At 36.3% G+C, this 12917-nt stretch overlaps 1 protein-coding gene across 1 annotated transcript; it reads left to right on the top strand.

The window, feature by feature from the left end:
* The first annotated feature begins 3795 nt into the window (after positions 1 to 3795).
* LOC113128152 (arachidonate 15-lipoxygenase B-like) lies at positions 3796 to 9597 on the top strand. The gene is made up of 14 exons (XM_026303229.1): positions 3796 to 3948; positions 4313 to 4517; positions 4675 to 4756; positions 4906 to 5028; positions 5162 to 5265; positions 5621 to 5787; positions 5957 to 6100; positions 6207 to 6410; positions 6540 to 6626; positions 6747 to 6916; positions 7868 to 7989; positions 8161 to 8261; positions 9072 to 9242; positions 9418 to 9597. The coding sequence occupies exons 1-14, from the start codon at positions 3796 to 3798 to the stop codon at positions 9595 to 9597; spliced, it is 2013 nt and encodes a 670-aa protein (XP_026159014.1).
* Positions 9598 to 12917: the final 3320 nt, after the last annotated feature.

A 12917-nucleotide genomic window follows, 5' to 3' on the forward strand; every position in this document is an offset into this window, starting at 1 on the left:
TCCTTAAAGCCAAAACTTCAACACCTTTGGTATTGCAGAGGCCCTGTGATGGACTGGTGACCTGTCCAGGGTGTACCCCTGCCTTCCACCCAAAGGAGAGCTGGGATAGGCTCCAGCAGACCCGCAAATTGCTGTTTTTCATTTGATGAAGAAATCAATGTCGCTGAGGTGTCTTTTGTTTTGGATTTGATTTCTTTTTTCAGTATTAATCCTGGAGTATGACATAAATCTGATATAAATATACTGCATATCAAATTGTAAGTTCTTCCTAGGAATAATCTGTGCCTAAACAGAGCTCAGCTCCTGGCACTGTTATGCAGAAAGTTATAAATTCCAGATTACATATGTTTATAGAGCAAGATGCATTCAAATTACCTACCATGTCATTTTTATCTATCACTCAAACATGTTAATTAATATGTGTGGTATGACACAGATTGATGATGTCCTGGAATCAATGTAGCAACAAAACTTGTGTATTTGCAATGAACTAACTGTTTTAGTTGAATGAGATGTTTTGTATTTAGTAGTGGAAAAACTGATTCATCTTTAACCCTGTAAAATTCTGACAGAAGATTCTAATTCTTTGAACCTGGAGCCTTTATTGGTCAGTCAAAAAAAAAAAATCAAATATTAATTTCTGTACCTGAGTTTCAATTTGTATCATATGTGATACAATGCAATTTTTTAGTAATTTTGAGGGCTCAAAAACTCATGTATCATATATGATACATTTGGCGTTATAGGGTTAAACTAGTTCTACTTTAAAGTATCCTTCACTACCTTAATATGTGTGGTATGACAAAGATTGATGATATAATTGCATACTGTGTTATGTGTTTCAGTTGTTTTTAAATTATACATAATACACTATTGTTTTCACTGAACTGGAACAGGCTGACCTTTTATTCTATTATCCTCATTGCGACATGTTAACATTTTCTCATCGAGATTAAGTTTTTCTATAGAATCCTGGTCCTCTGCCAATATTTTACGTCACAACACAGAAACGTGTGATTGTATAGATCTCTGCAAAACTGCCGTTAAATGGAATTTGCTTTAACACGTTGTTATTGTTGTGTTAAGTTTCACCAACCCTTATGAACACACGTATACAGTATCTGGTCCAAAACCAAATGATTGTTTCTCCTCTGATGGATGGATTTTTGTTATGTGATCCCTTTGAAGTTGGATTTTCTTTCTTTTTATTTCAGTATTATATCATATCATATCATAGAGTATAATTTAGATCAGAAATAAATAAATTTCACTTTCCAGTAGTAAGTTGGAAGCTGTGGAGGGAGCTCAGCTCTCGCTGAGTCTCTTAAAATTCAACCATGATCTCTAAGTTTTTCAGAATCTGAAGCAGAATCAGTTTTATTGCCAGTGTTGGACACACAAGGAATTTGCCTCTAGTACAGCGACTCTCAATATGTTTATTGTGAATCAACAGTATGTACACCTAAAAATAACTAATAGAGAAAGAAATATCATCAGGAGGACATCGAAATAGGTCAAGCTTTAATGTAAAGAAGAGCTGTCTTAAATTTGACCAACCTCTATGAATACATGCATACTGTATCTGGTCCAAAACCAAATTATTACTTTTGTTTGTTGGCAGTTACCTTCTGAATTAATCAGTTTATGAATATTTATACTAATATAGTAAAATTGAAAAGCCATTTGTTTTAGAAAATTAAAGCCACAAAATCTAACAGCTTTATGTCACAGTCCACAGTCTTTACAAAGAATTAAGACTTTCAGACACATTCAGAAATGCTCTGTAAAATTCAAAAGGCAATGCACATGAAAGATTGACATTGTGACTTAAAACACTACCAGTATATAAGGTACAAAAACATATGCTTCCTTTCATATGTTATACCAAAGTTCATATGGTAACATACAATAAGATAATTTACTTATTGTCTACTATATCTGGATCTGTGTAAGGTAAGACTTACATGTAAAAATGTAAAAGATAAGTATAAGATAAGTAAGTACAGAAGGTTATGTATAGAAATAAAATAGCCTCCTGAGACTCAGCCCACTGACTTGTGTCTCTTGTAGTGTACAGTTTGTTCACACAAACACGGTCCTATGGTCCACTACAGTGGACATGCTATAAAATTAAAAATAAAAATACATTTAAAAAAGTCTAAATTGTAATATGTTTTTTTTTTAACCAAAAATAGGTAGGAAATTACAAAAAAGAAGAAATTGGAAGACACTTATTTTCCTCGGTTCTCAGGAGGTTATAAAAAGTATAAGTGTAGCAGGTTTATATATAGTAGCTTAAAATGGAATATACTCAAATATAGAAAAAGCAATTTAAAATTGTACTTAGAATGTTATCTATAGAGCCAAACATTAATTATATGCAAAGCGAAGCATAGCACCACACCTCTGTCTCACCTTCTGTCATAAGTGATGGTGCATGTGATGGTGATGTGTGCATTGCTCAATATTTTTCTTTACTGCACACAAAAAGGAGATTGAAACTGAAAAGCCAAAACAGGCTCTTATGCCAAAACGGGATGTATAGTGCTGACAGTTATAGATAAGGCTGCAGTATGCGGGTGACTACAACTGAAGCAGGCAGGTTCAGAAGCAGAGAAACTGACAGATAAAGTTGCATTACTGCACTCAAAAAAATAACCTGTTGGGTGAACTTAATAAAATTATGGAAAGAATTTCCACCTTAATAAAATGCTTTAATATAATTTCATATTGTAACTGTAACATATTGCAGTTGCACCCAACAGGCTATTTTTTTGAGTGTTTCGGTCAGGCATATTCACTTCATATGCACTTGGTTGCCCCTGCACATCCTACTGAGAAAGAGATGCATAAAGTAGTGGCGACTCACCTATGAACCTGACTAAAGTGTATTCTGGTGTTTTGCTATGTCTTGATTTCCTCGTTTACACAGTTTAAATACAGGCATCAGTATAGTCAACTCTGCAAGTATTCTGATATAAACATATGAATGCACACACAGCACCATAATATTTATTTGGACTGGGCTTACTGGCTTTTGTAAGGTTAGTCCAAATTAAATCAATTGTTTCCTGATTTCTAGGGAGCAGGTATTGTCTATTCTCTATTGTGTTTTTTTCTCATCCTCAAGGGAGGAAAATAACTTCAGAAACAATAAAAATTGGATTTGGGATTTCACAACTAGTGTTTAAATCTACAGCACTTAATTATCTCTAGATTTTGCTCTATGTATTTGTTATAAAAATTAGCTCCTATCATGCTACAATTGTTTCCAATAAAACTGATAAGCTTGGATTAACTTTCTGGGCAAAAGCTTTTAGCATTTAGAATGAACCAATAGTTTTAGTTGACTGTGATGCTTTCATATTTAATAGTGGAAAAACTGGTTTATCTTTAAAGTAAGTTTCACCTCAAGGCATAATTTCAATATGCTATAGTTATACTGACTGGACACACCCACAAAAGTGTTTGCATAAAAAGAGGATAGGCTGGTAGCGATTTCATTGAGCTTGAACCTCAGATTCAGTCAACTTTCTTGATCCCAGAGGGAAGCTGTTCTGGTATTTCATCTTGTCAACAGTGGTATGAGAGATGCTGTTAGAAATGATTGCATTAAGTAAAAACTGAATTGTACTGTAATTGACCATAGTTGTTATTCTTTAGGGCAAATTACATCAATTTTTGTCAATCCTATTGTAAATTCCTTTCTTGTGATACAAGTATTTTAAAGGATTTATGTAGTCAGGTTTATACCTAGTCTGTGCTGAGTGGTTATTTCTGCTTTCCAGACTGAAAATGGTGGATTACATCGTGACAGTGTTCACTGCTGATCTTCTCAATGCAACAACTTTAAACAATGTCCACATTAAGTTGGTGGGCACAGATGGTGAGAGTAAACGCACCTGGCTGATGGGCTTGAAAGGGCTAGCATCTTTCTTCAGAGGAGCAGTAAGTTTGAATTAACCACCTTCATGTTTAAATGTACATGTATAGCATGCTCACTCAACTTTGCCTGTATAAGATTATAGGTACATTTGTTAGAAATCTGAAATGGTCAACAACTCAGTCATGTGCAGCAACAGTGTAGCTGTGTAACTACAACATACAGCCACAGCCAACTGTACCAGTCAAAGAAAAATCCCCATATTGAGCATCACAAAATTTGTATTTTATGCAGAGTCAGTTTATTATATGAGTTTGATTTGGCCTGCCCTTCTACAGTCAGTAATTGGATGCCAACTATTTGGATGTTACAGCTCAGTGCTGATACACATTTTATCATTTACTTGTATAAATGTTTTCATTCCTTCAGGAGTCGTGTTTTACTGTAAACTGCAGTACCTCCCTTGGAAAGCTGGTCCTCATAGAGCTAGATAAAAACCACCTTCCACTGTTTCCAGAAGACTCTTGGTTCCCTGCCAAGGTGGAGGTGAAATCTCCTGAAGGAGACACCTACACCTTTCCCATCTACCGCTGGATCACTGACTGTGAGGTGCATCGCTTCAGAGAAGGAACAGGTTTGTGAGAATTATGTTTATCTGTATGTTAAATGATGACAGAGGACATACAGTCAAAGACAGACAGGTCCTGGAAGCTGGACTATAAAGAGGCAAATTCATGTCCATATCCTGGAATCAATGTACCAACAAACCTTCTTTTTCTTCTCTTTTTAAGCCCTGACAATCATTGATGACACCCATCCTCTTGGCAGATATGCACGTCAGGAGGAGCTACAGCAGCGGGCGAAGGATTATTGGTGAGCGCTCAGGGCTTGTAGCCATTTTAGCATTGCACACCTCAAAACTAAGATGCATCCAAATGTCTTCCAGCTCTTTGGTTGGATATATTTATAACTGTTTGATGTTCACCCCCACTATGCTCTTCTCTTTTTTTTTCCTTTTTTAGCTGGCATGTGTATGCAGAGGGAATACCCCACTGCATAGATGCAGAAGACCCCCTTTCTCTGCCTTGTGAGGTCCAATTCTCCTTCACTAAGAAAACAGAATTTGCCTACGATGCAGCCACAGGGTGAAGTCCTCAATCTTATGTCTGTCTGTCTATCTATCTGTCTCTCTCTCTCTCTCTATCTATCTATCTATCTATCTATCTCTATCTAATTTAGAGCATTACAGAAAAGTGAATCTTTGCTTTCATTCTCCAGGCTGATGGACTTGGAACTGAAGGGACTGGCTGATTACAAGGCCAAGTGGACTGACATGGATGCTATCAAGCGGGCATTCTGGTACAAGCTGAGTCACATACCAAGTAATGTACCATCATTGTGGGTTCATAGAATACTTGATGCTACATAGTAGAAATACATTCACCTGCATTCATTAAAGAACTCAGCTGTATTCCATTATTCTATGTTAAATATTATGAATGTTTTTATTCCCGAGATAAGCTTAGATTTAACTGAATTCACAACAGTCTAATGACTTCTTAACATTGCTCATTAAATACAAAAAAATATGACAGAGGGAATTTGAATATATCAAAACATGTAGTTACTGTAATGCTAGGCTTTGCTGTTAAAAAAACTAGCAACTATTAAGACTAAAAACAGTCTAGTCATGTCTGTGAGTCTGCAACTCAATGTTCAACTTAGTTCTTTTTCCAGACTATGTCCAGGAACACTGGAAGGAAGACGCTTTTTTCAGCTACCAGTTTCTAAACGGTATCAACCCCATGATGATCCAACGTTGTACCACTCTGCCCGAAAACTTTCCTGTCACTGATGACATGGTCTTCCTCAGTGGTCAGGGTAGTTTGACAGATGAAATGAAGGTAACTGTCTCATAACTGTGAACTAAATTAGATGTGAACTTTGTATCTAGTAGGATTAGAGAGGTGTTTTGGCCCATGACTGTAATTACATGTTACATTGTAAATGTAATATCCACACTGTATACATGTGAATCAAGTCATTTCTCATCCTCACTGCAATTTGAAACAGAAAGGCAACATATTCCTGTGTGACTACAAGCTTCTGGATGGACTGAAGGCAAACACCATCAATGGGAAGAAGCAGTACTTGATGGCTCCACTCGTCCTGCTTCACAAAAGACCTGATGATACACTGATGCCGATTGCTATTCAGGTGAGATTAGTACTCTAATATAGCTACCTCTGGCAGAACTGATTCAGTAGAAATGTAAAATTTCCATTAAGGTGAAGCAGAACAAACCTTTGTCTTTCTCCTGTAGTTGAAGCAGACCCCAGCAGATGACAACCCCATCTTTCTTCCCACTGATTCTGAGTACGACTGGTTGATCGCCAAGATCTTTGTCAGAAGTGCAGATTTCAATGAGCATCAACTCAATGTTCATCTGCTGCGCACTCACCTGCTGGCTGAGGTTTTTGCAGTGTCTCTGCTGCGCAACATACCCATGGTGCATCCACTGTACAAGGTAAATGAGAAAATACTGAACTTACTGTATTTTTGTTGATTTTTAATACTTTTCTAATCTAATAACCAAGAATGTCTCAGCAATGAAATATGTGACACTGATAATAGTGTGTTTTCCTCTTTTCCTCAGCTCCTCATTCCTCACACTCGCTACACTCTACAGATCAACGTCTTAGCCCGTGTTACTCTGATATCCCCGACTGGAATTTTCACACAGGTATGAAAAGACCAACACTCAGTTGACCTAAACAATCTTGTTATTATTATTAATAATTTTTTCAATATTAAGAACAGTGTTTGTCTAGGTATATTTCTCACATGTTTGACTGTCTCCTAGTTTACAGCTTCTGGTGGAGAGGCTATGACCACAATCCTGAAGAGATCACTGTCCTCACTGACCTACAGATCCCTCTGTATACCAGAAGACATAGCCGACCGTGGACTGGAAGATGTGCCAAACTTCTACTACAGGGATGATGGACTCAAGCTCTGGGATATCATCCACAGGTATTATAGGATGTTTTCATTCAGCTTTAGGTGATGATCATGATATTGGTGTCAAATCATAGCTGTTGTAGTGACATGTATTTGTCATGTTACATGTACAGACTTACACCTTTCTTGGGTCAGTTAAAATGTATTTAGAGGCTGGCCCTCTAAGTAAAGGATTTCTGATGGGACATTCTACTTAGCATTGAAAGCCTGACATGAAATTCAAGTTGATAAGGCATTTTGTTACCAAATGATTTTAATGAGATTGTTTCTTTGGAGTCAGGGTTTTATTTTGCCACCTATAATTACTCAAGTATCTGTCTTATCATTCACAGTTGGCTGAGGCTGTGTTAACCTGGATACTGGATATAATAACTAGTATACGGTCACATGATTTTACAGAAAATGCCAATGATTTTGTGATTGTTTTTTGTCAATTTTGCACACTGTATATAATATATATTTATGCAGAGATAATTTACTGTTGAATTAAGTGACCATGCTCAATGAGGTGTCCTGAAATAGGCAAGAGAGCCTGTTTATTACCTAGCATTTGTTCAGTTGGTTTTCCCTGCATCAGACATCTCAGTGTAATGAAGTTGCCTCTGAGCAGTTTACGTGAAAACATATGTTCTTTTATATAGCAATCACTGTTGACACAGGTAGATTTAACTACAGTAATATCCTTCAACAAAATATAATCATTTTTTTTCCCAGGCTCGCGGTTTCTCTCATTACCATATCAATCTTCTCATCTAATTCAGCAAGAACACACATAAGCACATTTCTCAAAAAGCATTCCACTGTTTTAAATGCTACACTAAAGTCCAGAAAAGAAAAATAGCATAACAGATAATTTTTCAGAATCTTCCGCTAAAGAAATTAAAATATCTCACGAATGAGCCTCCCACTACTACGTGTGTATAAAAAAAAAGAGTTTTAGCTACTTACCCACATTTCTCACAGGTTTGTGAAGGGAGTACTCAGCTACTACTACAAGAAAGACACTGAGGTCCAGGATGACCCTGAGCTGCAGAAGTGGATTTCAGACATTTTTGAACATGGATTCCTTTCTCAGGCAGCCACAGGTGGGTTTTAAAGAGAATCTCAAACTTTTCATATATAAATTGTGCATACTTCGCATATATGTACATCATTATATTACTATAATGCAGTCATGAATCAAACTTTGATTTAGTCACTCAGATTAAATGATGTCTTTAAGCAGTCTAATGAAATTTATCCTCTAAAATTCTCAGGAATCCCAGAGAGATTTACCACTGTGGCTGAGTTGGTCAAGTTTGTGACCATGGTGATCTTCACTTGCTCAGCGCAGCACGCAGCTGTGAATTCTGGACAGGTGAACCCTAAATTTACCTGCATCAACTGTTATACTGTTGCTGTTTTTGTGGAATGGGTTGATGAGTTGTTTCAGTCTGTTTGAAACTAGAAGAGGTTGATGAATTTGACCCTAATAAATGACTTTAAGGAATGTTAGTGAGCCTTTAGCATGAACAAGGCTAATAGTCTACAGCCAGGCTAATGACTCTGAGGCTGCACTCTGGCACAGCTGTGCTTGGTCCTAAATGCAACACACTCACACTGATAATGGAAACATGCTGATTTTTAGCCTGTATAATGTTTTAGTTCACCATGTTAGCATGCTGGCCTGTGTTGGACTGGTGACCTGTCCAGGGTGTACCCCTGCCTTTTACCCAAAGAGAGCTGGGATAGGCTCCAGCAGATCCCTGTTACCCTGGTTAAGGAATAAGCAGTTATAGAAAATGGATGGATGGATAGATGGATGTTCGCATGCTAATACTTCCTTATTAGTATGTAACACAAAAGGGTTAATGGTAATGTCATTAGTTTTGCAGGCATTTGGTTATAAACCAAAGTACAAATAAAAATTCTGATCAAGATATAAAAGGACTAGATATAAAGTTGGAAGATCACAAAAGTTGTTATAGGCCTTATCGTGGCGCTAAAGGTAAAGAAGAGAGATCACCAACATCATTAAGCTTCACGCTCAGGGCACCATCAATGGATGAACAAACTTGTTTTTAAAAGTAAATTTGTTTGGTTTAAACATAATTTTAACAGAAATTAAACACCAGCAGTTCCTCAAAACATATTAATCAGTTATTCTCACATTATTCATTTATTGCAGTATGATTTTTGTGGCTGGATGCCCAACACTCCCTCCTCCTTACAACTTCCTCCACCAACCAAAAAGGGGAAAACAAGTAAGGAGAAAATGCTGCAGACATTCCCTGATGTCAATGTAACAGTGAAGAGTATGGCTACTGTGTGGCTACTCAGCAAGCACTCATCTGACTCTGTAAGTAATCAAAACTTCATAAAAAACTACAGAAATCACATTTATATTCAACCTTTATATTCAATCATTAGACTAAAATTTAACTTCTTACACCTGTATGTTAAATTGCCAATTGAATATAAAACAAAGTAGTATCAAAAAACCCAAAGAAAATTAAATGTATTATTGCTCTTAGGTCTATCTTGGTCAGTATCCAGAGGGCCATTTCAGTGAGGACACTCCCTGCAAGCTGATAAAGGCTTTTCAAGGACAGCTTAAAGTCTTAAGTGCAGCCATCAAAGCCAGAAACGAGAGTCTGGAAATCCCGTACACATTCATGGATCCAGCGGAGGTAGAAAACAGTGTGTCCATTTGAATATCAAGAGGTGTGGCCTCTTCAAGCTGTTGGCCAAATTCAGCTTCATTTTAACAAAAGGGATTAAGGGTACTACAATATAAACTAATGTATGTAAATGTATTGGGTGAGGACTATAATTTCTTCTTTTCTGTCTCAGCACATGATTATGGTAATGAATGATAATGAATCATTGCATGTTTTATTATGAAGTACAGTATACTGTATGCACTGTATGTTTTTTTGTTGTTTGTTTTACACCGCAAGCAAGCAACAGCTTGATCTGAATATGATATGATTAATAGGAGTTATTTTCTACCTCTTACCTATCTATCTACATTATAAATTTGGCTTCAATATTCTTTTAATAAAAAGTTTCCATATACCTGGACGATTGTTTGTCTGTTTTTTGGTCCTTTCTGACCCTGCTCTGAACCCTCAGCCATGACAGAACAGTTGTGCTTGGTCCTAAATGCAACACACTCACACTGATAATATAAAAACATGCTGATTTTTAGCCTCTATAATGTTTTACTGAGTCTCCCATGTTAGTATGATTACATGTGCTTATTAGCACATAATGCAAAAGGATTAATGGTAATGTTATTGGTTTTGCATGAATTTGTTCATTAACCAAAGTACAAATAAAAATTCTGATCTATTGATGGGGCTATATATAAAATCAGAAGATCACCAAAGTTATTATAGTGTATCTTGTTGTAACCATGAATGTCCTAAATTAATTTCATGATAATGCAACAAAACATTTTTCTCAAAACTACAAATTAGCCTCATGGTGGGATTACCAACGTCCTTAAGATTCATCCTCAGGGCACCATGAATAGATGTTCAAACTATCATGACAATTCAATCAAAAATTCTTTAAATATTTCATTGTGAACTGACCAAACTGACTGACAAGTTTCAATAAAAACTTGCATGTACCTTCATGATTGTTTGTCTGTTTTTGGTCCTTCCTGTCTCTGCTCAGATCCCTTAAGGTTTTATCAGAAAAACTTGCAGATTGTAAGAGCAGACATTCATTCATCCATCTATTCATTATGTCCTGCTTGTTCCAGATAGTTTGGGGTGGCTATTGCTTATCCCTGCTGACATGGACAAGAGTTGGGGAACACTCTGAACAGATTGGCGGTCTATAGATAGGTCCATCTTCACCTGCCCACTCTAATGATGTTAACCACAAGAAACAGAAGATACATGGAATTCACTCTCAGCCTTTACAAAAAGTTTGTTTTCCAGGAGGCAGTGTAGTACCTGGCAGATGTGGGCTCGGTCTTCCTATTGGTCTCTAGAAAAGATGAGGATGTTCTTTAAATAAACAAACAAGAAGGCAAAATCCCAATTTAGAAAACCTGTCCTTGTGTTAAATGTTGGGAAGTACAAGAGAATAATTAGTAGGTCTTATGTGAAGAGGCAGTTCTGTATTTTTTTACGAAGCACCGGCAAGAACTCACTGTCTAACCTGGTTGAAAAAACTCCAGTGAAAGAAAAGAGTAATGGAAGAATTCATCTGTAGAGCGTCTACATAAAGCTGCTTGCAAACTGTTCATTGCTTATGATGTGAATCAGTCTGTGGTTATTGCTCTACTGAAAATTGTGGCTCATAATTTGCATAATAATCATCATGTGCTAAAATATGCAATCAGTGTCTGTAGCACAGACGTCAATGTAATGATCAATAATCATTGTCATCATAGAGGTATTAAGCATGACAATTGATCAATATTGTAATCATCACATAAACTTTGATGGCTCTTCATCACACCTATATTAGGATCAAGGGGAAATTCTTAATTGTACGGTTTTTAAGATGTGGTGTTTTGTAAAGAGGGTAACCCCACACCAACCGAATCCACACTTGAACATTCACATCTTATAAACCCCAGTAATTCCTCAGACCTTTCAGTAGAGCTGGTCATGAAATTAAAGGTCGATAAAAGGGCTCAATTGTGCTTAAATGTCATTCACATCTCTGTGCACTGCACCAGTGGCATTATCATTAGCTTTGGGGCAAAGCAATAAGTCTGCACACTGTGTGGTCAGGTTTTACTGTAAACCTTTAACATTTAAGTCCTACAGGGATTCAATAAGAGAGCTTAATACTTTATGCAACATTTTTATGTTCACATTTGAGCTAATCTAATCTGAAATTTTTAAACCATACTGCAAAACAGCCAATGTGAACAATGACTTGTTATACTTATGTACATTAAACACATAGTTTTGATTAAAGACCATCACAACATTCAGTTTACTTATACGGAGACAGGCAGCAGTATTTTGGACGAGCTGGAGACGGGAAAGAAAAAATTTAATTAAGACTGAAGTAGACTGCGTTGAAATCATCAAGTTTGGAGCTGATCCAAGTGTGTATTGCCTTTTCAAGGTTGTGGTGTGTAAGAAATTGTTTTATTTTAGCTAAGCGCCGTAGCTGGAAAAAAATAGTTTTGACCACAGAGTCAATCTGCTTTTTAAAATTCTAACTGTTGTCAAACTATTTATCTCTTCTTAAACTAAGTTCATGAATCAGTCAGTTTCAGCTTTTGCAATATTTGGTTTTTTTTATGATGACACCTTACTTATCAGATACAGACATTTGGCAATCTGATTCTGTTTGAAACAGTGTCACCACGAATACACAAAACTATGGTCTTTCTGATGTAAGTTGTTTTGATTATTCATGCAGTCATGCAGGTGTAGGTAGTAGGACTTTTTCCTTTTGTTCTTCCCAGTCTGTATTTTTATCTGATGTTGAAGTAAAAAAAAAAATCAAATAATGTGTTTTGATTCTTTTCGTTGTGAACTCTTAAAACATCTGTTTGTCGGGTCACACTTCCTGTTTTATTCTGTAATCTTTTTTGTAATCTCTGTGTAAGTTAAAGCTTTTTTAAGTATTTACAATGAACCAACTGCTTTAGTTGAATGTGATGCTTTGTATTTACTACTGGAAAAACTGGTTTATTTTTAAACTAGTTCTTCCTTAATGCAACATTCAACACTGTTGACTGTAGATACTGATAGTGATGGACACACCCATGGGTTTCTTTAAAAAGAGGGCAGGTTGGTGGTCATTACTCAAAGGAGCATTTCATCAGAGGAGCTTCATCTTGGTAACAGAGGTATGAGAGATGCTGTTGAAAGTTATTTTACATAGTAATAAATGCACTAAAGTTAATAAATAGAATGAGACATTTTAATGTTTTTTCTTTTGCTGTTTGTTCTTTTCTTTTTCTTTTCATTGTAATCGTATTCAGTCAGATTTCTCCAATGATAGTTTACCTGATCTGAGAAGGATTATTTTTCTGTCTTCCAGAATGAAA

The sequence above is a fragment of the Mastacembelus armatus genome, chromosome 1 (assembly GCF_900324485.2).
Source record: "Mastacembelus armatus chromosome 1, fMasArm1.2, whole genome shotgun sequence".
Classification (NCBI taxonomy): Eukaryota; Metazoa; Chordata; class Actinopteri; order Synbranchiformes; family Mastacembelidae; genus Mastacembelus; species Mastacembelus armatus.

Excerpts from the sequence above, each read along its gene's own strand:
- LOC113128152 (XM_026303229.1), top strand. The coding sequence starts at position 3,796 with ATGGTGGATTACATCGTGACAGTGTTCACTGCTGATCTTCTCAATGCA. Across the intron at positions 3,949-4,312 it reads CATCTTTCTTCAGAGGAGCA|GAGTCGTGTTTTACTGTAAA; the intron begins GTAAGTTTGAAT and ends TCATTCCTTCAG. Across the intron at positions 5,788-5,956 it reads GTTTGACAGATGAAATGAAG|AAAGGCAACATATTCCTGTG; the intron begins GTAACTGTCTCA and ends AATTTGAAACAG.